The 27,626-nt window shown below is 40.1% G+C and overlaps 3 protein-coding genes across 7 annotated transcripts; 2 read left to right on the top strand and 1 right to left on the bottom strand.

Moving 5' to 3' along the window:
- Window positions 1–1,881: 1,881 nt before the first annotated feature.
- Window positions 1,882–7,385, bottom strand: fam168b (family with sequence similarity 168 member B). Of its 4 annotated transcripts, none has more exons than XM_034861857.1 (7): window positions 7,228–7,385; window positions 4,232–4,323; window positions 4,031–4,105; window positions 3,651–3,793; window positions 3,190–3,388; window positions 2,864–2,988; window positions 1,882–2,680 (listed from the first exon to the last, which is right to left on the bottom strand). In XM_034861857.1, the coding sequence occupies exons 2-6, from the start codon at window positions 4,299–4,301 to the stop codon at window positions 2,876–2,878; spliced, it is 600 nt and encodes a 199-aa protein (XP_034717748.1). In that variant the 5' UTR covers window positions 4,302–4,323; window positions 7,228–7,385; the 3' UTR covers window positions 1,882–2,680; window positions 2,864–2,875. The 4 variants fall into 4 exon arrangements, with proteins under 4 accessions (XP_034717748.1, XP_034717750.1, XP_034717751.1 ...); XM_034861859.1 differs by having other exon boundaries at window positions 4,031–4,102; XM_034861860.1 differs by lacking the exon at window positions 7,228–7,385 and adding an exon at window positions 7,031–7,181 and having other exon boundaries at window positions 4,031–4,102.
- A 245-nt stretch (window positions 7,386–7,630) lies between these two features.
- fbxo45 (F-box protein 45) lies at window positions 7,631–10,957 on the top strand. Its single transcript, XM_034861855.1, has 3 exons — window positions 7,631–8,464; window positions 9,434–9,790; window positions 9,904–10,957. Exons 1-3 carry the CDS (start codon window positions 8,138–8,140, stop codon window positions 10,087–10,089), a joined length of 870 nt encoding a protein of 289 aa, XP_034717746.1. The 5' UTR covers window positions 7,631–8,137; the 3' UTR covers window positions 10,090–10,957.
- Window positions 10,958–19,839: 8,882 nt separating this feature from the next.
- On the top strand, window positions 19,840–27,575 carry nrros (negative regulator of reactive oxygen species). 2 transcript variants are annotated; one of them, XM_034861824.1, is made up of 3 exons: window positions 19,840–20,102; window positions 21,904–22,018; window positions 25,324–27,575. In XM_034861824.1, exons 2-3 carry the CDS (start codon window positions 21,917–21,919, stop codon window positions 27,280–27,282), a joined length of 2,061 nt encoding a protein of 686 aa, XP_034717715.1. In that variant the 5' UTR covers window positions 19,840–20,102; window positions 21,904–21,916; the 3' UTR covers window positions 27,283–27,575. The 2 variants fall into 2 exon arrangements, with proteins under 2 accessions (XP_034717715.1, XP_034717716.1); XM_034861825.1 differs by having other exon boundaries at window positions 21,901–22,018.
- Window positions 27,576–27,626: the final 51 nt, after the last annotated feature.

Genomic DNA, 27,626 nt, shown 5'->3' with positions numbered 1-27,626 from the left:
AGTGTTCTTGTTCTTCTGCTAATCAGGAATCTTCATGTCTTCGACGCCTTCTCCCGTAGGTTAATACCATAGGCTGTATACTATATTATTGATATAGGCTACGGTCTATGGGTAGTCCCATGGATGTGTTAAGAGAACAATACATCCATGGTTAACACCTTCTACCATTTACAACTATAAATAGTGATTCTAAACAATTTTTGCATAATAAATCTACATTTATTATGAAAAGCCGGTTCTGTCATAGCCGTTCACCGCACAGTAGAGAGCATGGCTGTCAATCAAGCTTCGAGTAATAGCCTGCTCCAATTTGCATTTGGAGTATTTGGCATTAACGTTACCACACTTGAGGGATTATTATACCTGATCAGTTAAAACCACTCTCTGGTGTAACTGAACTCTGGTTTACCCAGGTAAAAGACATTGGATGAGGAAATGGACACTGATTAAGGATTTTCCTTTCCTTCCTTTTTGGATTGACATTAAGGTTACAGTATTGCCCAAACCCCAAATGCAATAAACTCTACCATAGGCCTATGCATCTCTAATGTTAGTTTCCCTCACCCTAGCCCCCATTATTTTTGCTCTAGGCCAACACTTGTTTATTCAATTTAATACAAGTTATTACACAAAAATAGTGCATTATGCATAATGCATTATTTTTGTTGTCTATGTTTTTACAGGTCAATCACATATCACCTGTCTGGCTGACAGACAGTTTAAAAATTATGTGTAATGACTCATGTTAAAATACATTTTCCACAATGCCCAAACTTTTTTAGTAGTCAAGCTCCTGACTATCTGCCAGACTAATGTCCAGGGCCAATAAGTATTCAATGACACAATTAGGGAAAACAAAGATTATTCTTATATTGGTTTTATTTTTGGTCTTTCTTAAGAATACAAAACAAGAACCAAATTCACAAAAATAACATTTACAAAACAGATTATGTAACTGAGGTGACTGAGGCAACATAGAAAAGCATGTCTGAAACAGTGAAATTGTTGGGTTAGCCTTAAACCTTGAGGTAAAACAGCGAGCAATGTTAAAGGTCAGATATCTACGTTTTTGAATTAGTGCCTTCTTCCACTATCCTGGAAATCCAGAGTTCTTGTGAGAGCACAATTTGAATCTGCTCAGCGAGTTACTCTGGCATTGCGTAACGTTGCTCATTACCTATGCCCTTGTAGCCTAGCTGCACCAATCACATTGGTGTATCTGATGTGGGCGGGCCAGAGGCGAGCTAAACAGCTGACGACAGTTTAATTTACCAGTTAGCTCCGCTGGCAGCTAAGCGTATGGGGCTCTGGATACGTCACCCTGTGTGTTGTTTGGGATTGGTTGTAGCGTTATCCAATGCAGCGAGATTTTCAAATGCCGCCCCTTGAGATGGGTGACTTTCATTACTCAATGCCAGACCCTTAATCTTTCAGATTTGAGTCTGGATTTCCAGGCTATTCTTTCAGTAGTGTTATTCACAAATGGAGTTTACAAATATCACGTTTTCCTAACATGTCCACAGTTAGCAGTGATTTAATGATGTAGTGCTTCAGACCTTCTTATGGACAAATGGTTATTGTGAAATGTATGTGTAATATTTTAGGCATTTTGCACTGTATGGCATCATTTTTGATGGTTTCTATTTTAATCTATCATTCACACACATATACTCACACACAAAACTGTTCCTACTCCTCCACGCCCTTAACTTTTAAATGGGTGCAAATGATCTCCAACAACTTCCTCTACTCGTCCCCCATCAAGAATGCTTCCAGCTAAAATGAGTGAATAATTTTAACATTTATACCACCCAAAAACAAAAACAAAAACCCAGCTGCTTCACACTTTTGGAAAAAGTTAATACTATTTTTTTTTTTCTAAAAAGGTTTTGACAGAGCAGGGGAAATAAAACACTGTGATTACGTGTTGGAATGGCCATCAGTCAGAGGCACAAACTCAAAGTCCCATCTTTCCTAAAATACAAAAATGGTAAGACAAAATGCATACACTGCATCACTGAGAGAAATAAAAACCTAGCTCCACCTACCAAAACACAAAGCAGTGAGAAACAGTACAGTTTAGTCTGCACTTGTTTGTGCAGGTATGTTTTTGCATGAATAAACATGTCTTGTCATTTCTTCTTTCACATGTCAGACATGATCACTGGTGATTCAGCATTGCAGATTATTACTATATTTTTTTTTTCCTTTGGATGTGTGCCTTTTCTTAATTTTGCATCTGTCACAGCAGGTAGATTGCGCTAGCATTACTTCATATATCTATATACACATGCATTCAACATCATATGTATCCCCCATATTAAAAGAAACAACAAAAGAACTATTCCAAACTCCCTTTTTACCACTTTAGAGTTTAAGCTATAAAAACCTGCATGACAGTTCACAAAATAATTTGCATGGAGGCATTGCTGTTTGATGTGAGATATGCAGCATGTTGTAGAGGTGCTGGCGCTGGGGTGTGACATGGAATGCAGCCTTATTCCATTGAGAGGGGTCATGGGGATGGGCCTATTCTTCACCCCCTCCTATCCAAATGGGGTTTTAGATTCACATTATGCTGGAAGAAGAGTAACTGGTTGCAGACACTAGCAGGGCAGGTCTTCACCAATAGCAAAAAACACTGGAGTAGAGTGTGAATGCATATCTACCATCTTCTGACCTGCAGAGAGAGCAAGTGGAGAAACCTTCCATCGGTGAGTGTTTAAAGTGAAGGTCTTAGACAGTAGAATATGAAGCAGGAAGGGTGGCATGTTTATATAAAACTCATGTTAACGGCATGCAAACATCCTGAACCCATTTCAGACTGATATAAAACCTGGGAAAAAAATATATTCATACTTACACGTCCCTCTCTTCACCACTGTGGGGGCACATAGCTGTAGGTGGGTGTACCAGGATGCCGATATGTGGGCATCGTGACTTGGTGGGGGGCAACAGATGCTGGTGATTGAGTTGTCAACAAAGTTCCTAAGAATTAGTGACCACATGATGAACATAAGTGCTCAAATATGATACAATGTAGGATATAATATATACACTTTCACAACAAAGGATGGGGTCTAGATTTACTGAGAAAAACAATTATACTTTCAACACAAGGAGGTGTAATGTAAAATTAAGCATCTACAGATAAACCGATAAATCCTAAAATTAGAAACCGATGCTCACCAGCTGACATGGCCATGGTGGTGCCGGCTACCATCCCCATGGTGACACTGTTTTGGCGTTGAGGATGCATGTGCGGGGCATACATGGCTGCAGGCATCCCATTTGGCTGGACCACTGTAGTATGATGTATAACATGTGGCGGTGCAGCATACAGCGGCTGTGTGTAGTAAGTGCCTTGTTGTTGTGAAGGCATTAGGGCCTGGATCACAAAAAAAACAAAACAACACTGACAACACTGAACATTTAAGACCAAAACATCTGTATCCTACGCATGCGCCGAGGCGTTACCAAACTAACACAGATTAAATAGTCCTGAACGGACATAACACGGGCGCGCATATGTAGAGGTTTATACCTCCACACAGACGATCAAGGGTTCAAGTCTGACCTGTGACAGTTTCCTGCATTAAAATATAACCTTTAAAAAACAACAACAACAGCAGCAACATAAATGCACTGACCTGTGCATAGGGGTTCTGTTGGGGGTAGGTGCTCCTGACCGGGTAAACAGCAGCATGGTAGGGGTTGGGTGAGGAGGAGTATGGTGGGACAGTCCCAGTGTTGGGAGAGCAGGCCATTTTGAAAGGAGTGCCTGGAGCATAGCCTTGGTGGGAGGAACACATGTTAAGTTAGTGGGTGTGGATGAAGGGTGGAGAAAAATGCATTGCATACCGGGGGGTTCCTACCAGCATCTTAATATCATCTTACGGTCTGCAGGCTTAAACTGTGACCTACGCACAACCTGAGGAGGTGATGAAATCCTTGCTCCAGCACTGCTGTAAAATGTCCATTATCTAATGCCAAACACAGTTCCAACACATTCAGTCTGAAACATTCTTACCACTGGGGAAGGCTGCGTTCATTCCTGCATAGATATTCTGAGTGTATGCTGGTGCGTAGCCAACGGGGAATCCTGCTACCATGACCAAACAGAGAACACAAATTCAATCATTTTAAATTTTCTTGACTTAAGGATATTTTTTTGTTGTTGTTGAAGTTTGGATATTTGTTTAAACTATTACACATCAACACATGAATTTACCTGGGTAGCCTATACCCTTAGTATTGGTAAAGGGGACCCCTGTTGGCCCAGGGCTGTAAACCGGATTCATAATGGATGCCTACTCACAGATGCTGCAATGAAAGAGGCATAGACCATGTGAATTTCAGAGCATTCAATGAACAAAACAAACTAAATGAAGGCAAAGATCATATGGGTACATCTAGAGCGGATTCACGAGACAACGGACTATAAACCAGACAGTTTAAAAAGCACCGTGCTATACAGCAATACATCACAAATGAAGACACCCCCCTGATACTGCTAATGGATAGAGTCCCAAATGACTGAAAATCAGGATATTGGCATTTAATGCATCATCAACACTTACCATTGATCAGCGTTGACATTTCAGTAACTAGAATGGTTAAAGGCAACCAAACATGTTGTGTTGGGGATATGATATTATCTGGGGAGAACAGCGAGGCCATAGTCCCAATCGATTTTTGCATATTTTAAGTGTTGTCCGCACACAACTGGAATTCCAATATTTTGTGGGAGCCGTTTACATGACGTGTAGGATTTGGTGCAGTACTAGACTTCTGCACCTATTTGTTTTTAATTTCTCTCCATGACTTAACTAAGTATGAGCACTTCCATCCCATAAAAAGGTTTTTGTGTTCTTCAGCTTAACTTTCAGTGTGATTTATGTGATGTTGTACTATACAATGTATAGAAAAGCTGAAATGTACCCCCGCATATTGAGATGGGCGGATGTTACCAAAGCTTGTTTTACTCCTGTGAAGTGCAATGTTTTAGTGTTAGAGGTTGAAACACGTGACTGATGACGTCCAAATTGTCAATTTCACCGGCGCTTTGGAAAGCGCTTCCATTCAGTTTGAGTGTTTTGGCGCTAAAATAGTTACCAAGCTGAATAGAATAAATGGTTAATTTGGCAATGTACACTAAAGACATAATCATGACTAGGAGATAGGGATGGGCAATATGGACATAATCAGATATTGCAATACTCTTTTCCTAATACCTCGATGTTTTTATTAAAGGGTTGACAATTGGTGCTTTATAGGGCTGTAACTAGTGATTATTTTCATCTGCGATTCATCTGATGATTATTTTTCCTGATTAATCGATTAGTTGTTTGGTCTATAAAATGTCAGAAAAAGTTGAAAAATATGGATCAGTGTTTCCCAAAACGCCCAAGATGACGTCCTCAAATGTCTTGTTTTGTCCACAACTCAAATAATATTCAGTTTACTGTCACAGAGGAGAGAAGAATCTAAAAGATATTCGCATTAAATAATCCAGAATCAAATCACTTTTGACTTTTTCCTTAAATAAATGACTTAACCCGACTAATCAATTATCAAAATTAGCTGGGGATTCATTTAAAAGTTGACAACTAATCAATTAATTGTTCCAGCACTAGTGCTTTAACAAAATATCTTTACAGTGAGATTTAAGAGAAATAATCTCCAGTAATGTAGATATAATGACTACGTGGGTAAAGGTAAAAATAATAGAATAGCTAGAACAGTCTGGTAACACAAAGAGTGACATACCATTACCGTAATGCAGCCTTTAAAACCAGGAAAAGACACCAATTTAGCAATTTACGATATTACAATTTCCAAAATCTAAGACGATATCTAGTCTCATATCATATGAATATGCTATTGATATATTGCCCAGCCCTAGTAGAACATTCCCCAGGCTTGTTAAACATGTATTCTGCATACAAGACTAAAATTATTCAAATCAGAGAGGTGTTGTAGTGCTTCGACAGTCTTGAACATGGATGTATTATTTAAAAGGGCTGCTAGACGTTTTGCCAGCCAGCAGAGGTCACTGTTTGCCTTTTTTCTGAGCACCCCCTCCAAGCTTTAAATCTTTTTTTAGGCACAAATAGAAAGCCCCAAGGCTTCATTTGCCCATCACTATAACACACATTTCTTTTTAAACATTTGGTAAAACACAATACAGTATACATTTATTCATTCAGCAGCAGTTTTACAACCTTCTCCATCCCATTATCAGAGGAAGCCTTGACTTCTGCTCCATATGATGCTCATAAGAACACTTGGGTAGCATTAGCTACATCTATGTCTCTGTGCTGTCCTCTAGCGGTGCTCCACGCACCATTACATCACTTTACAAGTCTGCTGATTCAAGGACAATTTAAATAGCGAAGGGAACGCATCACGTCAATACTTGATTTATAGCGAGGTCATGCTAAAACGGGAGACAAAAAGGACACCACTATTTCTAGGGAATGGATTATTAGCACTTTATGCAGTTGTAAGTAAGTAGGCTACATAGGCTTATTTAGGCCTACTAAAAAACGCCAAATTTATCTTATAGTCTGACTTTTTACGAAAAGCGTAGGGCAAAATATAACCCGACTGTCTTTATCATGTCATAGGCCTTTGGAAAATACATCTAAAATGTGAAGTATTAAAGAATTTAGTAGGCCTATTTGTTCTTTTTCTTTTCACCAAACCAATGTGACGCAACTCAATGATTTTTTTTTTCTTATTATTATTTTTTTGCTACAAAGTTCTACTCGGTGGTCTGAAATGTAAGCTTGTTTCAGCTACGCCTTAATAATAAAGATGTGTTCACGTATTTTGTAGGTGACGTTGGGCATGCATGGTGACTGCAAAAATAAAGATGGCAACCTTTAAGTAGAAGAATTTCGAAAGGTGAACGTAGCGGGGCTTTGTTATCGTTAGCTAGCTTAGCTCACTAGCCTTAATAGCTACACACTCCGCCGTTAGCTTAGCATGTTTGCCATCGCAGGTTGGTTCCGATGAACGGACTGACCTGCTATTCACCTGTCTGACCGCGCAAAACCACCGGACTGTCCCCGGACAGAAGCCAGCCAGATGGGGGCAGCTTGTCAACAGGCCGCATAGCACAAGCACAGACAGACAGACAGCTGTGCTCTGCAGTGACGCCTGTCCGAACGTCTCAGATCACACTCTCATAATAACCAACGATAATAACCAACACACACTTACCGTTAACTATTCGGACCGTCCGTTAGTCTCCTCCTTTGGTTTTCTGGCGTAAAATGTTTTTAAGCTAGGTGTTGTGCTCCCAGATGCTTTGCTGAACTCTTTCGAGCATATGCGTCACTTCCGTGTAATGTCACGTGGTCCTCAAAAATAATAGGCGACACTTTCCTTTTTTCAGGTAAACAATTTTCTTCTGGCACTGCGTATTTTTCGTCATTAGGTCTAGGCCTACCACTAAAGCATTTTTTCCCCTCTAGATTTTTCTAAATACAGGCACGATATCTAATCCAATTACGAATCAAACTAAAATGACGTAGTCTAGTTTAACAGGTCGAATAAAATAATTTAATCCTAACAATATTCTTACCTAGTAGCCTAGCCTAGGCAATCTGTGTTCCTTTACGTTTTTGTTGTTGTTGTTTTTTTGCCACGGTCGCTACACTTTGACATCGCAACAGTGTAACGTCCAATAAGCTAACACTGCAACATTTGTTTCAATTCTCTGTGAGCTCATTGTTATGGCTGCTATATGGTCCTTGCAGGCTATAAATATATTTGATTTTGGCAAGAGCTTCCCTTTATCTGACAGCTTATTAATAGCTGTCTAGCGTATGTAGACGGTCTTAGCTAAACCCCTAATGTTAACAACACTTCTACAAATCAATGCCCATGTTTACCTAACTGCCATACAGTACGTGTCGGCTTTTACTCTTCAAGGACCTTGACGCATCGTTTCTATTCAGCCATTGAACTGGGAAGAGTAGGGTCCACACTGTTGTGGTTTTAAAGCGACCTATTGCCTACGTGATTTTTATAGGTAAAATGTTGATGTTCAACTTATATTAGGAATCCTTCTACGGTGTAAGGTGAAACTATTCGGTCGACTGGTGTCGTCGGTAAAGAACAGGACACAATGTCTGGAGCGGCCGGTGGAGGAGGAGGCTCCTCCTGTCAGGGCGCAGCAGCGGCAGCCAGTTGCAGCTCCGCCGGCTCTCCCTACGCTGCCGCAGCCGGAGGAGGTGCAGGGGTGGCCGGGCGATTGCCAGCCCGTGTCCTGGAGCACGTTTTCTCGTATTTGGATATGTCCGACTTGATGCGTTGCGCATTGGTCTGCTGGCATTGGAACAATATCCTGGCGGATGAAAACAGCGAGGTGTGGCGCAGCCTCTGCAACCGGTCTTTGAGCGAAGAAGCTTTGCGTTCTGACATCCTCTGCAACCTGCCTACCTACAGGGGGAAAGTAAGTTTACCAATACAAAGCTACAGCTACTTCTCGGTTGATTAATGACGAAGTCTATTCAAAAATCGGCCTGTTTAGTGCTACCTGTGCTCTGCAAACACATTCACGTAACGTGACTGATAATGTGGCAAACTGTCTTCACGATGTATCCATAAGCTCAAATAGTGTATACCAGAAGAGCCTGGTGAATCAATAACAAAAAAGTATTGTACAAAATAAATGTGTACGTTTGTTGAAAACTCGAATTAAATTGGTAGATTCTTAAATGGGATTTGGTGTAAGGATTTACCAGACTTGTTGTCATTAGCTCACATAGAGTCATTGAACCTTAGTTTATCACAGGTCCCCTGAGTGAGGTTGTGTTATTTATTAATGCATAACTCTGAAACCCTTTTTTTGACAGTCTCTTAATAGGACTGTCTAAAATTTGGAAGTCTACAGACCTCATTTTACGTAGGTAATAAGCCAATGCAGCTTTACACTTGAAAATGCCAAAATACCAAATTAAAATTGAGTACAAAAATTGTATTAGAAGTAATTCTGCTACTTATCTCTTCTACCATGTAGTCTCTCTTTGGAATGTATTGATTCATGTATCTCAAATTGTAATAGCCGCAATCATTTATTTATAAAATAATTGTGAATCACTTTTGAAAGTTAGAAGCTTTGAGCTCCGAAGCCCTGATTGGAGCAACCCATTCTGTCCTGCATGGTAGAAAACCAAAGTCCATGACCATGTCTTGCTTTGTTTATGCAAGTATCTGCTGTACATACAGGATATGTTTCCTAGATCTTTAGAGATCACTAATACATTCTACAGGGATTTTTTTGCTTTTAACTGTAGCACCCAACACCTCCTTAATATGATGTTATAAAAATATGCTATTTTAACTTTTTTGCTCCATTATATAGAATTTAACCGGACCCTTCACACCTAAACAGTTGTCCATGTCCAATTGTCCTCTACAGCTCAAGGCCTTTCAACATGCTCTGAGCTCCCACGACTGCTCCCGCAATGTTTACGTGAAAAAGAACGGCTTCACCCTGCACCGCAACCCTATTGCCCAGAGCACTGATGGTGCACGAGGCAAGATTGGCTTTTCAGAAGGGAGGCACGCCTGGGAGATCTGGTGGGAAGGCCCTCTTGGCACCGTGGCAGTGATAGGCCTTGCCACGAAGCGGGCCGCCATGCAGTGCCAGGGCTACGTGGCCCTGCTGGGCAGTGATGACCAGAGCTGGGGCTGGAATCTGGTTGACAACAACCTGCTTCATAATGGGGAGGTCAATGGAAATTTCCCCCAATGTAACAACGCACCAAAATATCAGGTAGGAGCTGTATGTATGTGTATGTGTGTGGAATGAGTTGCTCAATTAGTACAATTTTAGAGTTTGTTGTTGTCTTTTTTGTATCAGCCATGTGTAATTGTGTTTGTCCACAGATCGGGGAGAGAATAAGAGTGATCCTAGACATGGATGACAAGACGCTAGCCTTTGAGAGGGGTTTTGAGTTTCTTGGAATAGCGTTTCGGGGACTGCCCAAAGCCTGCCTGTTCCCAGCTGTCTCTGCAGTATACGGCAACACTGAAGTCACCATGGTGTACCTGGGAAAACCTCTAGACGGCTAGAAGCAAAGGAACCTGTGCCACCAATAAAGCTAACAGGCCACTATAGTGAGTGCAGGACTTTTTTCGGTCAACCAACTGCCAACTTTGTTTGTGTTGCACCGTTTCAACAAGTTTTGGAGTCCAAGTTGTTGTTCTTGCCAAGTAAAAGAACTATTCACTCACACAAAAAGAACTGTTGGCGTTTCTACGACAGCTCGACATAAGGAGTCAGTTTTGGACTGGACAAACAGGGGAAAGGAATGTGTGGAAACTGTCATAAACATTTTTCTGTGTAAACATGGAAGTGTCCACCATTACAGTTAAGCTGCTGGACTTTTTTTTTAATTTACAGGATAGGGGAACATTATTTAATTTTGTGCGATTCATGCTAACAGTGCTGAACATTTACTTGAGATTTTATGTCTGCTTAAATGAGGCCAAACCTATTCTAAACTGTGGCAAATACTATAAGACATGATTTTAACAAGTGAAACAGTTGTTAGCAATAGCTATCTGTTGTATGAGTTTATGGAAACAGCTCATCGTGGGTTAACGCTAATCGATGACTGGATAATAATAGTTATATGCCAAATCCATGTGACCTGATGTTATATTTTGCTATAGGCAAACAGAGGACATGCGGACCAACTGTCTTGCATTATCATGAATACTGGCGTGTTGGCTATTACATTGGACGTTTTAGTATCCCAAGGCTATCAAGTAATGTTGTCAAACTAAATCTGTATCATGTTATTGTGTGTCCTTTTTAAATGTGCTACAGTAGTATTACACACTATTTATTTCTTGATTTTATCTAAAGGTACTATAGATGCTGTATGGTAACAAGGCCTGAAAATAAAGTCGACATAGTGCCACTCTTAGAATAAAAGATGGTTTGATGTCTTCTTATGCACGGTTGTCTAATCACACTGCACTTTTTTTTTTTTTTTATCAGTATTTTTTTAAATTGTATTTTAACATACAACAAACAACAGACACATAACCCACATCCAACCCACGTCGCACCTCTGCTATAATGAAAAGCAGACTAATAGACTAAAAATAAGTAAAGGGGGTGAACAACATTCACATCATACAATGTCATTATAGTCCATCTTCACCATGTTTTACAGAGAACCATGGTTTTTGAACCAGCCACATTACTTCATATTTCTGGGGTCTATGAACACAAGGCTGCATGATGAATTGATTCCAGATCATACAGATGCTGCATATCGCTGCTACCCAATGAAAACCACGTCTCAACATTACTTAAGTATGATAGTATGATTTTGCAGGACAGCGAAATGATATGCATGTATGGTACTGTAAGTGCAGTAGGCACTGTAGGTTACTTATCTGTGTAAGAAGTAAATGACAACAAAAACACTTTAGCCAATATGCAAGACTAACCATGCATCCGACCGTTATTGCTAATGTGATGTTAATTCATTGCACAATAACATGCAGTTCATAGAATTCACCACACAGAGTGACTATGCATGAAAAGTATATCAAGTCAATGCTCTTAGTGCACGTATTCATTATGTGTGGAAAAGCCCAATACTGAAAAAGAATTTGTGTTCGCAGTCAACTTTCCTGGATCAACAGAAGTGTAGAAATGGAAGCAGTTTGCAGTCTTGGCTTGGAATATCAGTTATTAACAGGCACATCAAAAACCATTTTTGAGGCTGTTGGCCTTTTTATTGTAGAGAACAGGAAGTTATAAAGGCTAGAGTTTAACTTTACAGTCAGACAGCATTTTGAATCAATAGATTAGATAGATACCTGACCTACCTCCTAATAGTCTGTAAGTGTTCTGTTTTAAGGTCTAGTTAACGTCAGTGTATCTAAGGCATATTTATTTACAACATACAGGACTTTTTATGTTGAATGCACCAATTTGTTTTGTCTAATGTTAATGCCCATGTTTAGCCAAAATAGCTGCATGGTTTAAGGAGTGCCAATTTCTGAAATCCCCTTACATCCTCTGAGGTTGACATTTCTAGTTTTTAGCGAAGTTGCTGTAATGGCTCTTTTAAAAAAAAAAAACTCACACTGTGAGCTTCACATAGGCCTGAGTTTATGAGACACTTTTAGGTTTTAAACAACACATTCAGCTCTGCTAAACCTCCTTAAATATCATGTTAATGTAAAGGAAGTACATGGGACTTAATGTACAGTGTACTCAGATAAAATAAACCTTTTACTTTTGCTCAATGTCCTCCAGTACACAGGAAGAGATGCATTTTATATTTCCTTCAGCAGCAACAGCGGTTAGTTGTGAAATATACAGACCCTCATGAATGTGGATGACCAGACACAAACAAAGTGCAGCAACCACAGAAGCGCATCCTTCACCATCAACAAGAAATAAAAGGAAAAGATGTCACAGAACAGGACACAATGTTCTGTGTTATCTCAGACAATTGCCACTTCAATTGACAGGAAAATTTCACTTTATGAGGTTTTTAAACATTAATATGAGTTCCCCCAGCTTGCCTTTGGTCCCCCAGTGGCTAGAAATGGTGATAGGTGTAAACAAAGCCCTGGGTATCCTGCTCTGCCTTTGAGAAAATGAAAGCTCAGATGGGCCGATTTGGAATTGGGTCCCTTATGAAGTCATAAGGGGCAAGGTTACCTCCCCCTTCTCTGCTTTGCCCGCCCAGAGAATTTGGCCCACCAATGAGAGAGAGACATTCCGGCTTTCAAATGAAAAAAGTGGCAGTTGGTCAAGGCCACACCCCCATACTCCACCTTGCCCCCCCCCCTCTCCTTCTCAAAAGCTACAGACTCAGAAAAGGCATGTCCTAAGGAAAGCTCATTGTGGGACTGGCTCTAGTGGCTGTAATTCTGCACCAAGGCTGGATTTTGGGAGAGAGACTTCAGAAAACGGTATTAAGGGACCACTAAGGTTTATATAAAAGCATCCAAAGAGCACCATATCATGGGAGCTTCAATGATTGATTAAATGTGTGCTGGCAATGCCTTGGCTGTTTTGGTATGTCTGCTCATTTGTCCATTTCTCTTTAAATGTCCCTGTGTCGGAGCATTTAATAGAGACAAATCTCTAGTTTCCTGCCCTTCTGTCATGTTCTGATCCTGAACGTCTGTTTGCAGAATTGTCCGTCTATCAATGTCAGGCTCTCCAGCCTTGATCGTTCTAACTGCCCGTCTGTCACTCTGTCTGTTGGCTGATTTCCTCCTGCCTATCAGCAAACCTATCAAACAGCCTAAATGTGGAGATTGACACAGCAGCTAATAACAGACATCATAGCTGGGTAATATCTAAACTGTCTTTTCTGTTGTACGGGCAGTGTTCAGACAGCTCTACTATACATACTATACACTAGTTTAGTAGTGGTAATTGTAGTGGTTATTGATTTTCTTTTTCCAAAAGTAATTTGATATAACAAGATCAATTGTATAGGGCAGGGGTCTTCAGTGTTTTTTAAGCCAGGGACCCCTCAGCTGAAAAGCAAATGGAGCCGGGACCCCCTTTTACATTTATTGTATAAAATTGAGTGTCATATTAAACTGGGCTTACAATAACTTGTAGGGACGCCCAAAGTCCCTACACATACTTTTTTATGGTGTACAAAATACTAAGCTTAAAAAAAAAAAGAATTGGCACAATGAATCCTTGAGCTCAACTGTATCTGTGCATGGCTAATGTGCATAAAGTGCACTAATATGTTGGATTCATTCAATATTTTCAGACTCCTGCAGCAACTCTACGGACACCCTAGGGGTCTAAGATCTCTGGTTTAGGCATTTTAATACTAACAAATAACTCTGATACCAAGGGCTCACACCTGCTATCTTCATTTCAAATATGCAATGTATCCTGTCTCCACACGAGGGCATTATCGTCTTGTGCATGTTATGCAAATAGCCTTTTTTCACCACTCGTGCAGCATGAAATCTGAAGAGGATGGTGGTTATCCACCTAACGTTTTTGATTATAAATCAAGCGAGCTTTTGCAAACTGTATCAGTTTTCATTGACTTGCAGCAGTGGAGGGAATTGTATGGTTAAACAACGGCTTTGAGGAAGAGAGAAATGACACATATATCTTCTGTAGAGACACAAGAGCGTACCTTTGGGTTCAGCATGGGGGGGGGCGTTTGATTCAGCAGGGGGCGCTGACAAATTATAACTGGGGGGGGGGCGTCCAGAAAATTTGGGGCATCCTTTCCTGCAACAATTTGGACAAATTAAAGGTTCGTCTTTGCTCGCTAATCACATTGAATCGAGAAAGCCATTCATATTTTTCATTCATCATTATAATAAGATATTTGAGGGGGGAGGGCACTGGCCAGTTTTGATTATTGGGGGGGTGTAACCTCTCCCTCCCCCACGTACATTACACCTACAGTTTGTGTTGAGAAAACAGGTGAAAAAGAACAATTTACTATAATCAGAGAGATTTATCATCATGTTTGGTATACTTCCTCCTTGCAGGGTGCGAGTTGCCCATCTACCCATAGGCTTTCACACCCCAACAGCCACATCAGTTCCTCAGCTCTTAAAAATAGAATGCAAATTTTCATACAATCTTAATGTTTCCAGAAACAGACAATTGATGGCATTCACGGTTGTGCCTGCATATGTTCTTACCACAAGTCCAGTGTGTAAGAGCTGGTTTCGGTCTGCTCAGAGTACAAGAATAACACAACGGTGAGCTACAACTGAAAGTGAACATGCTGTTTCATAGAGCTGTTTAACCCACGTGAAGAAACACCCAAAAGCCACTAAAGGTGACATCACTGGCATAACGCTATAGGGGAAGCGTCATTCATTTAGCTGAAAGATCAAGCATTGTCTCTCCACTGGGAAGGTGTGTTTGTGTGACAAAGTGTCACAAGGTGCATTCAGGGTTTCAGTGGTTATCATCTTCCAGGAACTGGAAGGAATAGCTATCAAATTGGGGTCAGCCATATGGTCCCACAGCCCATTGGTCCTACAGCCCATGGTCCCACAGCCCTATAGTCCCACAACCCAATGGTCCCACAACCCAATGGTCCCAAAACCCAATGGTCCCACAGCCCAATGTTACCACAGCCCTATGGTCCCACAGCCCTATGGTCCCAAAACCCAATGGTCCCACAGCCCTATGGTCCCAAAACCCAATGGTCCCACAGCCCTATGGTCCCAAAACCCAATGGTCCCACAGCCCTATGGTCCCACAGCCCTATGTTCCCGCAGCCCAATAGTCCCAAAGCCCATTGGTCCTACAGCCCATGGTCCCACAGCCCAATGGTCCCGCAGCCCAATACTCCCAAAGCCCATTGGTCCCACAGCCCAATGTTACCACAGCCAAATGGTCCCACAACCCAATAGTCCCACAGCCCAATGTTTCCACAGCCCTATGTTCCCACAGTGTTTCTGTCACTTCCTGTTCAGCATGAAGGCTGCTGAAAACCAAACGGCTGGAAACTTGAGAATGGATTTTTTTCCTTGCTTCCAGCTGCTGCCACATGCTCTAATCCACTATACAGGCGAGGTGCAGATCATCTCGAACGAGCCTCATGTAATCACGGGGGTGGTCCCTGATATTCCCGATGGCATGAACGCACCAATTGTCATTGTAATTGGGCTCATGTTTAAAGTCCACATTCAATGGTGGAAATACACTGAAGTGATACTGGGTATTCTATGCCTATTAACTTTTAAGTAACAGATGCTGAGTGAAACTCTTAGCACATGCAAGCATTCTTAAATGTTTACTCACCCACAAGCAGTCGTGTCAGTAAAGCCACAAACATCCACCCAGGTGTTTTCAGTTAATCTGGCTGATTCGACCTCTGACTGATTGATTGAATGGTTCCTGTTAGCTTTGTCACACCTGTTAGGGCAGGACAAACAGCACCTTGATCATTCCTATTGGTAGATGAAATGTGTGACCTAATCCATTCTCACCAAAGCTGCCTTCAACCGGAACAGAAGAGTCTTATTAGCCAGAATGTGGGTGTTCAGAGGCTTTTCAAAGACACAATTAATAGTGTGACATTAAAATGGGCAAATAGAGATAGATAGAGAAGTTTTCAAGTATGAGGTTCACAATGTTAACACATGAAGGTAAAATCATGAAAATGCACTTAAAGAATTACAAGTAAAAGTACTCAAAGCAGAAAGTTCCTCACATTTTAGAAACTGGAAATGATCCAAACAGTACTGTGTTTATTGGTCTCATCATTTCAGCTGGACTTGTAGACCTATATATTGTTGGGTAATTTATTATTTCTAATAAAACACTGTATTTTATAAACTACATGTGTTTGGTCTCTGTCTGAAATGTAGCAGAGTAGAAGTAGAAAGTGACATGAAAAAAAATACTTAAGTAAAGTACCTTACATTTTTAATTAAGTATGGTACTTGAGTGAGTGCACTTTTAAGTTACATTTCACCACTGCCTTTAAGAAAGATCTTCTTTATAAATAGATGAAGGACACGCAGCAGAGATCCTTGGCCAGACACAAACCACAGGCAATGTGTTTCGTGGTTGGCATGTACATGTGCTGTATAGTAGTCTTCACGACTACTCAAAACGCTTTTTGCCGTGAGCGAGGATAACCAGAGCAGCTTAACCCTGCCTGTCCAACTGAAGAATTAATGTTACTCTTGAGAGGAAAGGACTTCTCATCCCTCTAATGCTCATTTCCTCGGTTCCTCTACCCTTCCATGATTTCCCCTTCTCTCCTGTGCTTCCTTGTGGGAGGGACTAAGACGCAAGGAAGGGAGGCAAGTGGAGGAGTTGAGGAGGCATTTCAAGAGATATGAAAAGGACCTACAGTGATGTAATGAACCTGCTTTCTTTTATAGTTTCCTTGTAGGCCACCAGGATGCGACATTACGAATCTCACCATGGCCACGCCAGGACCTGCCCTTCATTAGCACAGACTGGCCAGGCGTCCAACGTTCTTGGTGTGGCCGGACATTCTTCTTCTGTAGTGTACGGTACATTTTTTAAAAATAAAGTTGCCCCTGTTCTGCCACAGTGCTGACACCCATGGCCAGTAGAGAAATTGGGGTTCGGGACAAAGTGTATGTCTAAAACTTCAAGCAATGATACAAAAGATTTTTTGTTTAAATAAACTTCTGTTACGTCACTATCTTTTGCTGAACGAGCTAACACAATGGTGATTGAACCTCTATCCAACTGAGGACAGCAGTATTACCAACTGGGTATCTGTGGCAACATTCCCAGAAAATACTCTCAAGCAACACACGGTTGGTGACGCGTTTTCAATCACCCAGTGGTGGTTGGTCAGCAGGAGAACTTAGACGGAGCTAACGGAACAAATTCACTCTTCAACCAAAGAACTTACATTGAAGGCATGTCTTACAGACTGTTTGCCCAACTCCCCCCTGGCAGGAGGTCCTGAAAGCAAGGACTGTAAGGTTCAAAAACAGCTTCTTCCCCACTGCTATCAGACTGTTGAACAATGAAACACTTAAATAGTCCAATCAATCTGAATATTCAATCACAAACTAATCTGTTTGGAATGCACCTTATTCTCTACTGCACTATTTCACTTTAAATACAGATATTTAGATAAATACTTTAAACTCTTTCGCAACTGTATGTAGTTTTCTTTTAGACGTTAGATATTTATATTTATCCCTTTACATGCTCCTTTATTTATCTTACTTCATATAATTAATATTTGACTTTTACACAGTATTTTCAATTGTTTCTGTGCTGTATTCTTTTAAGCTGTGAACTTTGCACGTAGTTTCGTACTGCAGTGTACTTTGGTATGATAATAAAGAAATCTTGAATCTTTGCTTCTATGCTCACCAGACACAGGCAACACTGTTTAGATCTCCGGGAAGTGAGATCTAAAAACACAGCTGCAATTTCTGCTCATGGCCAAGGAGGACCAAATGGAGATCTCTGAGATTGTAGTCTTGCATTGCCAGACCCTTCTCCACAGCGCTGCAGAGGAGGGTCTGGCTAGTCCACACAGCATTCTGGGATGGAGAAAAACACGCGCTGGTTTATTGGCATTTCTTTAACCCTCATGTTGTCCTCGGGTGAAATTGACCTGTTTTTCTATATCAATGTTCTTTTTAATTTCCCAAAATAACATAATTGATTCCACATAACGCTCTTTGGCAAGTAAGAATCTCTACTTTCATTAATTTTGGGGCGTCATGTTCAATTTTATAGCATTTGAAAAACTAATTGAAGTGGTTTTGAAATGGTATGGAGTAAAAGTTGACATGATCCAGTCTGTGATTATCCATCAACATCAATTCCTTTAATTTTAGTCTAAACAATTCCTAATTTCAGCTTTTCTAACTCAAACATTAAGCAAGATTTCCTATAAATAAAGTTTATTGACTATAAATTCCAAAAATAACTGTAAAACTAAAGTTAATAAGTTAGTGTTACGTAGTGTTGAAAACGTCGAAAAAAGTGACAAACATTTACAAAAAAGGGGCAAAAATGTAATGTAAACCGTCAATAAAAGTGTTCTTTTTCAATTTTGACAGGAAGACAAATCAAAGGTTAAACTAATCCCAATCTTCATTAGTGGTGCTAAGCCCCGGATGGAGCAATGATTCCTCTGCAAAATAACCCCTAGGAACTTGTATGTTCAAACATTGCTTTTGTCGTGCAACAGAAAACTCCGATTGGACAGGTAGTCTAGCTAGCGGTCTGGATTAACCCTGCAGAGATCTGAAGAGCAGTGAACCAGAGTCCTCAGAAATCCACCGGAGTTCAGAATTACAACACAAATAGAGCAGAAGGTGACGGACATCTGGCCAAAAATGAGGAAAATCTGGTGAAATTTCCAGTGTGGCCTGGACAATCCTGGGAATGAAACATCTATAGAGATTGTAACTTTAAGGGTTAGTATGCAGATTTTGCATTGTGCCCACATTGAACATGTTTGCAATACTCTTTTCAAGAAGTTTCAGGTGACACCTTTGTATTTACTTTGTATAACCAGTTGAAATGCTTTGCTTAGTAAATCCACCTCGACATGGAGTCATGGATTAGAAAATATTGTTGCCACCCTTACTGACTGAAAACTGAAAACTGGAAATGTCCTGTATGAAAACAGGAAGAAATCGCTAACATATCAACTCTCCAAGGACTGCATCACCACTTCCTGATTCCTAATTCCCTTTTCTTTTGCCCATGGGTGATTCCTAAAAAAACTAGTTAACAAGTAAAGTTAACAAAGGAAGATTAACAAAAGACTAAAGAGAGTTGATGCATTTAGCTAAACATTAAGAGACAATGAAACACTAACAGGGTTTAGGGATGTCACTTGCATACTTCAAGTAGCCATGTTGTAAATATATAAGTATTGAAAGTACAGCATTCGAGGACTTCTCCATTCCTCATTTAGAGTATGTTACAGTGATATGGTTTGTGCTGAAAAAGAGTGCGCTATCCATCGATCATCTTCTTTCCTGAGTTATGTTATGTGGTATCTGGCCCCAAAAGCATTGTGACCCTTCCATACATTTCTTCACATTCACAGACTTGAGTGTATCTGTGTGTTTTGTAATGGCTGTTGCACTGACAGGCCGAATATAAGGCAGGAAGGGCGTGTGTGTGTTGAGTGGTTTCCTCTCTTGTAGCTTGGCTGATCAGAACAAGCAAAGGGTGTGAAGGGTGTGTTTTTGTTAGGTTTTTGTGGTTGCAGTTGTGCTACCAACCATAGATTGCCTGCACAACATTAATACTGTCATGGGGTTAATGTGACGGAAACCCCCCCCCCAAAAAACTTCTGCTGTTCTGCTTGAGAGCTGTTGAGCTTGCACTTGCCTTCCTGTGGCCCGGGGCTTGAGAACCTCTTTCTGATTGCAGCTTGTCCATGTGACTTTGGTTTCCGTTGCTTGCCTGCTTCCGTGTATAGTAAAAAAAAAAAAAAAAAAGCATCATTGCTTCAGTCGGGGCAGAGGAAGGCAGCTGAACCTCAGAGAACACACTCTGCAACAGGCAGTCAACTAGCGATATGGTCAGGCGATCAACCGTCAGTGGCTTGGGTAATCCACACCTAACCACCGGTGTAAGTAATGGCACTGTGCACTAATCTAGTACTGCAGTATGCCAAGAGGAGCAAATTGCATGCTTTGTCTCAGATTAGAATGTTAATTTTGAACCTAGTTTGTCTTTGGTGTATTTGAGCAAGATATCTTGTTGATCACCTGCTTGTGTGCATACTAGGGTTTCTGATAGTGGTGTATGGGATGTCATAAATAGTATTGTTCAAACAAATGTCAGCATGAAACGATTTTTTAGATTTATATCAATGTTGCATAATGAGCCATTGTTAATGTTACCTAGAGCTGCAAAGAAAAAGAACTGTCAAATTAATCGCCTGCTATTTTGATGATTGATTAATCGGTTTGAGTCATTTTTTATGAAAAAAAGTACAACAATTCTGATTCCAGTTTCTTAAATGTGAATGTTTCCTGATTTCTTCACTCCTCTATGACAGTAAACTGAATATCGTTGAGTTGTGGACAAAACAAGACATTTTGGGACATCATCTTTTTTGGAAAACAGCGATTAACATTTTTAACCATTTTTCTGACATTTTATAGATTTATCGTTTAATCGAGAAAATAATCAGCAGATTAATCGACAATGAAAATAATCGTTGGTTGCAGCCCTAATCTTACAAAATTGCTTGATAGTGCATTTGAGTAATGTCCTTTAAGGTATGGATGACAAACAACGACACAATGTCAATCTCTATTTAATAATGGTGATTTTTAAATTCAGTTTAAAAATCTTAATGTTAAGCTAACATATCACATATTTGATCATTGTTTTGATGAATTGGCTACATCAACAACACTCAGAAAAGGAAAAGTATTATTTGGCATGATGTCTTTAGAAATGTAGTACTCTGTCAAAGTAGAAATGTACTGTTCTGGCCAGTGTTGTTCACAATGTATTTAACTACTGGTGGTCAAGGTAAACTATTTTTAAATAGTGATGAAAATATGTGTATATACAATAATGTTAATAAAGAAAAGAAAAACTCCCCCCCCCCCCCAAAAAACATACTTTATAAGTCGACTAAAATACAAACATGTGCCACCCAAAAAAGGAACAAAAGGCGTCCATATGCAGCATGAGTCACGCAGTGGTTTGAATTGAAACATGGGAAAATTTTAAAAAATGTTCAGCTGGTGTTTTTAGCAAAAAAATATATCATAGATAGGACACTCACATGTCTACATCATTTTAACAAACTTCAACTTTACTATGACTTGTGTTATTCTATAGGGTCAACCAGACACAACAGACATGAATAATGTCTAATGTCTAATAATTATATTCGCCATTAAAGACATATGACCTGGACAGGTCCAGGTCAAGACATTTTAAGATATTTCCTAAAATATAAAGTTAGAACACAACAAGTGAAAAAAAAAGACTTCGACAGACACGTTTTAGTTTGGAATCAATGTTTCATTTCATTTCCTTTGTCTTAATCTCAAACAGTCAGCAATGTTAAAAACTTTGAAAGGTTGGAAGTTTTGAGAAGGCGTCTGAACCGTTGAAATTGTATTTGCCCGTCCACTAATCTGACCTCAACACTTTAATACCAAGCTGCTGCCTCACTCTCCCCGTTTGAGAATTCCGACAGTACATTATATTGGAGGGATGATTTCTCCACTTTTGCATGCATAGAGCTCATAGTTGTTCTAGTAGTTTCAAGAAGTGATGCTCTTTTCAAAATGACATGATCCCATGCTCATCATCCTATGCAAATCATAATAACTGGGGTTTTATACTGAGGAGGAGCAAGGCTAACGCAGTATCCTCCCTCTCTCCCTCTATCTCCTTGTCAGCAGTGAGGATGATAAAATGCCAGTCCACGGCCTCACTCCCATCCTGCTTTGCTTGTTAACCATGTGGAGAATCCTGACGCCGGTCTCAAGTCATCCACAACACAGCCGATGCCAGCTGGTAAGATGTCAATGTCAATTTCATTTTTATAGCAGGTTTTATTATGTCGAAGTGAAAAAAAACAGCATGCACATTAAAACAAATCAGAAATAGAAATAATGATACACAACAAGACAATCAACACAAACAAGAAAAGACATGCGAGTGCAACCATACAAACTGTCACACACACACACACGCACGCACACACACATACTTGATAAAATACCATCTCAAAATAAACTGAGGTGTTAGTGTCAGGAATATAGGTGGAAGTATATAGCATAATCTGATGTAAAGTGCAAAACATTTTATGTGGGTTTTGTTTTATGAAACATTGATCTGTTAATCTAGTTTAAGGAAGAAACGTACCTACTGGTAGACAAACTCAGATGTACTACTCTGATAAAAGATACGCTTTTTTGTTTGTATCTTATCACCCTGATGCTGCAGTAAGTGCCAGATCAGATGTGCTTTGTGGCGATATTTTCTTTGCTCTGATATTGTCTTATCAGGAAGGTATAGTGAGTAATGTATTAAGTAATCCATCAAAGTTGGTAGTTCACTATATTAAATGTAGGAATTATGAGTCATTTTTACACTAATACACTAGTCACTCTGATCCTTTATGATTAAAATTGGAGGCAGTGCAACACTGCAAAACAGCCAATTCAAATACTAATGTTTTAATGTAAATACTAGGTTATATAATATTGAAAATAACACAACTATGTTTCTCACTATATGGCTCGCAGATAGATTGAGAAACACTTAAATTCAAAACATGATACTTTTTAAAATCTACTCGCGGTTGGACCACTCTTTGAGGAATACTTTTGAAGGGATTATCCGTCATTTATCATAATATCACTTGATATTAACAGTGGATTACATGGACTATTAATCTATTAATTAACTGTTAATAACTTTTTAATAACTCTGTTGCTGTTTCCCAGAAGGTAACTGGTAGTACCTAGTCTTCCTGACGAATTATGTAGCTAGATAAAATGCAAAACATAATAAAATGTTCACATTTCACAACCTGACAACCCCACATGTTTTATTAATTATGTATAACTGCTATAATAAGCAGCAATTAGTCATTTACTAAACCCTGATAAAGACAACTGTTACAATTTACAACAGGTAGTGGAAAGTGGTGCACAATTAATAAAGGGGATACATCTCTGCCGTAGATTGTTTATAGCTGATTTAGCACAAATAAAATATGTCAAAAACACCTCAAAGATGAAGCAATGGAAGCCAGTCCTTCACCTTTTCTGATCCGATCCAGGTGGAAGACCAAGGCCTAGTCCACACGTACACGAGAAGTTTTAAAAACGTAATTCTTTCATTCGTTTAAAAAAACAAAAACGTACACACATGCGTTGGTTTGAAAAATCTAAAACACAAAGCAAGCCTAGCCGATAGGCCGCAATATCACTGGCTGTGCAAAGAAGAAGAAGATGTTGGCCAATCGGAAGTCAGAAAAAAACCTGTACCTGTACATTTATGTGTTAACATGTAAAAGGTCAAAGGTGATTATTTTGGCCAAGCACCAAGTGTACTTTTAAATGTCTTGCCAAAAGCCTTTTATTTTTTGTAACCAATCTTGAGTGCCTGGATATTTTATTTTTTATGACTGTTTTGGTCTTAACCCTTGTATTGTTTTAAAAACAATTCTGAAATTAAATTTTACTTTATAATCTGTTATCAAATATTGTCTTTATCTCAATTTCAAACAATTGAGATAACATACTGTATATCTTTAGGGAATGCAATAAGTCTCTACTAAAACACAATAAAAAATTGAAGTGGGATTAGTAGTGGTTATAATTCATGTTTAAAATCCACTATGGAAAAATCCATCCTGGATAAGTGTCATATCCAGAATAATTTTCTGAATTGGGTCAGGAATGCATGTTTATCACAGAAAATAAGGTACGGCCAAGGATTTTCAAGTAGAAGAAATGTAAACTATACCATTTTTCTTCTTGTAAAAATTTGAAATGGGTCAATTTGATGCGAATATCATACAAGGGTTAACTGTTCCTCCTCTCCGTGAACTATTTGGCCATGTCTGCCATGTCTGCCATTACAATAAATGGTAACTCCTTTGTGATGCCTCACAAAGGAGATAACCGCACCCACTCTCACGTTAGAAGGCAAAAAACTCTCTTTTCCCTGTCTACATCACATTACAACCAGTGTTTTTTCTTGGCTTGAGTTTTAAAAAATTCTGTTTACAGTGACCTAAGATGTTGTTTGTGTAGATGCTATGATGTTGTTTGTCTAAAAGCTATGTTTGAAAAAAATACCGGGGTACATGTGAACAACCATAAAGCCCTATTCACACTGATTGGTATTACCTGACGACTAACAGGAGCAGAGACAAGAGCAGATTTAAGCAGGGATGCCATGCTGTGATTGGCTCATAGAATTTATTCCAATTCTGGTTGTAATAACTAAAAAGAGAATGCCCCAAATCAGCTAATCAGTTTAGGAAGAAAAAGAGAGATAGAGGCAGAGCGAGAAAGAGAGAGTGAATGAAGTTTAGAAGTCAAGCTGAGCTTCATGAGTCCTGTGCAAATCAACATGCTTGTGATTTGGAGAGGTCGTATATAGTATTTTCAAGGTTTTTGTATCTTGTGCGCATCTTCTTTCGCTAAGATGGATATGGCATTGAAGGGGCCTGCAGGAGCCGTCTTTTATGACCAACCTAGTCTGGACCACTGCCCGAATGGAGACATCTGTCCCCAAGGGGGGCCGACCCAGTCCCTGCGGCTTCATCCAAGGGCTGGCGGTGATGCCGTGTGGGTGCTGCCCACACAGCTCTGGTAATCTCTATCTGACCTGGCCCAATATGATACGGAAACTTAACCCAAGTGCGGTGTGGTGGCCTTGCCCTGGCGCACCTCCAGGTACCTAACTCTCAGGACTCAGATAGGTCAGTAAATTCAAGTAAAATCACAGGCTTCGCTAATCCTTTCCAAATGCGCCACACAAAACTCAGATGTGAGGGGTTAATTATGAAATTACACAAAGTTCCCAGATGATACTAATCCCGTGTGAATGGGGCTAATGGGTCTACAGCCTTCCTAGTTGCTCTGTGAGACTGCTGCATGCTGCTAGTGTGGCTAAAACTAAGACCCATGTTAAAATGATGATTTTAAAAAGTGATCTGAGATGTTGAACAAACCTTTCCAGCCTACACAAGAGTAAATTCAGCCTTGTAAATTAAAAATGCTAACATTTCTCTCCCACAGAGAGACATACTACCGATAAATACAAAAACATAACTGTATGTGCTCCCCTTTTCTCTGCAGATACAAAGAACTGCTCACTGCAACAACGGCAAGCTTTCCGCTGTGCCTGCAGGACTGCCATACAACCTAGAGGAGTTCCAGCTCAACTACAATCACATTCAAACACTACAGGACAACTCTCTCCTCCGTTACCCATCATTAAACACCCTGAGCTTAGCTTGTAATAGTTTGGAGAAATTAGAATCAAACACTTTTCAAGGCACAAAATTGTTAGAAAGCCTTAATTTAGCAAATAACAATCTTCAAAATGGCTACGAGGAAACCAGCAGCGCATTAAAGACTCTTCCCAAGCTCAGAGCTCTGGATCTCTCTGAGAATCAGCTTGATGACGAAATGGCGGCCACTCTTCTACAAAATCTGACGTCCCTGGAGTACCTCAATCTTTCGGGAAACATCTTGCGGAGACTGGATGAGACGTCGTTCAGAGATCTTTACCAACTCAAAGAGCTCAACCTGCAGGGAAATGTGATGTACGAGATTGATGGTGCCTTCGATAGCAATCCCAAGCTCCAGCGGCTCAACTTGGCCTTCAACTATCTGCATTGCCTGACAGACTTCCACATGACTGAGCTGGTGGTCCTCAACGCTAGCCACAACTTCATCGAGTGGTTCATCTCCAGACAAGACCTTAATGACACGTTCCAGCTAGAGACACTCGATCTGTCCGATAACAAACTGTTTTTCTTTCCTTTCTTGCCCAACCACAGCCACTTGCGGAATCTTTACCTATCCCACAACAGCATTAGCTTTTACCAACACTTGGCTGACAACAACAGCACATTCCCGAACTCAACTTCAACTGTTGAGTTCTACAATATAAAGAACACAGGCAATGTGACGGCTCAGCTGTGGGACGAGAGCCTTCACGGTGACATCTCCTCTCTAGAGATTTTGGATCTAACAGGAAACCAGGTGGGCTACTTCCCTCAAGGTTTCATCAAGAAAATGCCTGTCCTGTCTCGACTAAAAATGTACACGAACTGTCTGGAAACCTTAAATCTAACTTCGGAACAGTTCTCTGGCAGCTTGTACGAATTGGACATTAGCAACAACAAGCTGAACCAGATTGTAGCAGATGGAGGTACGCTGACAACTCTTGGCAATCTGACTTACTTTAACCTTAGCCTGAACAATCTTGGGAGGTTACCTTCGGGATTATTTTCCTCATTGCCAAGCCTCAGGTCAGTGGATCTGAGTTATAACAACATTGACATTTGCCTCCCTGAGGAAGCTAATACCAGTACAGACACTAGTTCAGCTTGCATACATTGGAAAAACGTTGTATCCCTGAAACAGCTTTACCTCAAGGGATGCAACCTCAAAAGAATCTCATCGTCTACATTCTCCGGGTTGTCTCTAACGCACTTGGAACTGTCCGACAACCCCGGACTCATTGTCCAAGAATCAATACAAAGTCTCAGCAGAACGTTGCAGCAACTAGGTTTAGGAAATACTCAGATACAAGACTTTGACTTCTCCCGTTTCCAAGCTCTGAACTCTTTAAACATTTCAAGTAACTCCCTTGCCCATCTTCCCTCTTCACTTCTAAATCTTGACCTGAAAGTGCTGGATTTGAGGGACAACAGACTGTCCACTATTTCCTCAGGCCAAGCTAATGCATTAGCCCTGAAACTGCACACTGTTTTCCTAACTGGAAATCCGTTTAACTGCTGCCAGACTGAATGGTTCAGGACATTTGAAACAACAAAGACTATCATAATGGTCGGACAATCAGACATCCAATGTGAGGATCTGATCCAAACAACACACAGAGTGGAGCACTTCCAGCCATTACTGTGTTTGGTGAAAGGTGGTGAATCTATACTCTGGTACATCCTGCTTTTCGTACCCATCTGTCTTTTTTTGGTGGGCAGTTCGATTATTGTTCTTCTCACCTTCAAGCCCCAAATGCTACAAAAGTCAATCAAAAAGAAGTGTTTGAAGCCTACATCTTACTGAAACTTTATAAACCCTCAACCTAACCACATTTTGTAAGGTACATTATTAACAAATGTAACTGAATGTAGGGCTGGGCGATAGAGGTAATTTCATATCTCTATAACAAGATAAATCCCGATATAGCATGTCAAAAGAATCACATGGTAAAGCCTATTTTTGGATACTCTTGTTTGTACACTTGCGCATTTTCTCATATCATTAAGAACTTTAGTGCAAAATGAACATGAGAGTTTAAAGTGAAATTATAACGATTTTTTTTACCAGCTTTACACTGACCATCCATGCAAACAAATAGTTTGTAAATAAAAACCGCAAACTTTAAATGGTGTTTTTCTAAATGTTTC

Source organism: Etheostoma cragini, chromosome 22 (genome assembly GCF_013103735.1).
Source record: "Etheostoma cragini isolate CJK2018 chromosome 22, CSU_Ecrag_1.0, whole genome shotgun sequence".
Classification (NCBI taxonomy): Eukaryota; Metazoa; Chordata; class Actinopteri; order Perciformes; family Percidae; genus Etheostoma; species Etheostoma cragini.
The sequence above is the reverse complement of the archived record's forward strand: the minus strand, read 5'-3'. Positions and strand labels throughout refer to the sequence as shown.

Bases quoted from the DNA above. Each gene is read 5' to 3' on its own strand.
- nrros (XM_034861824.1), top strand. From the start codon at position 21,917: ATGCCAGTCCACGGCCTCACTCCCATCCTGCTTTGCTTGTTAACCATG. The intron at 22,019-25,323 runs GTAAGATGTCAA...TTTTCTCTGCAG, and splicing joins AACACAGCCGATGCCAGCTG to ATACAAAGAACTGCTCACTG.
- fam168b (XM_034861857.1), bottom strand. From the start codon at position 4,301: ATGAATCCGGTTTACAGCCCTGGGCCAACAGGGGTCCCCTTTACCAAT. The intron at 3,794-4,030 runs GTAAGAATGTTT...CCTCCCACCAAG, and splicing joins GAACGCAGCCTTCCCCAGTG to GCTATGCTCCAGGCACTCCT. The intron at 2,989-3,189 runs GTGAGCATCGGT...ACTAATTCTTAG, and splicing joins CACCATGGCCATGTCAGCTG to GAACTTTGTTGACAACTCAA.
- fbxo45 (XM_034861855.1), top strand. From the start codon at position 8,138: ATGTCTGGAGCGGCCGGTGGAGGAGGAGGCTCCTCCTGTCAGGGCGCA. The intron at 8,465-9,433 runs GTAAGTTTACCA...TGTCCTCTACAG, and splicing joins TGCCTACCTACAGGGGGAAA to CTCAAGGCCTTTCAACATGC. The intron at 9,791-9,903 runs GTAGGAGCTGTA...GTTTGTCCACAG, and splicing joins ACAACGCACCAAAATATCAG to ATCGGGGAGAGAATAAGAGT.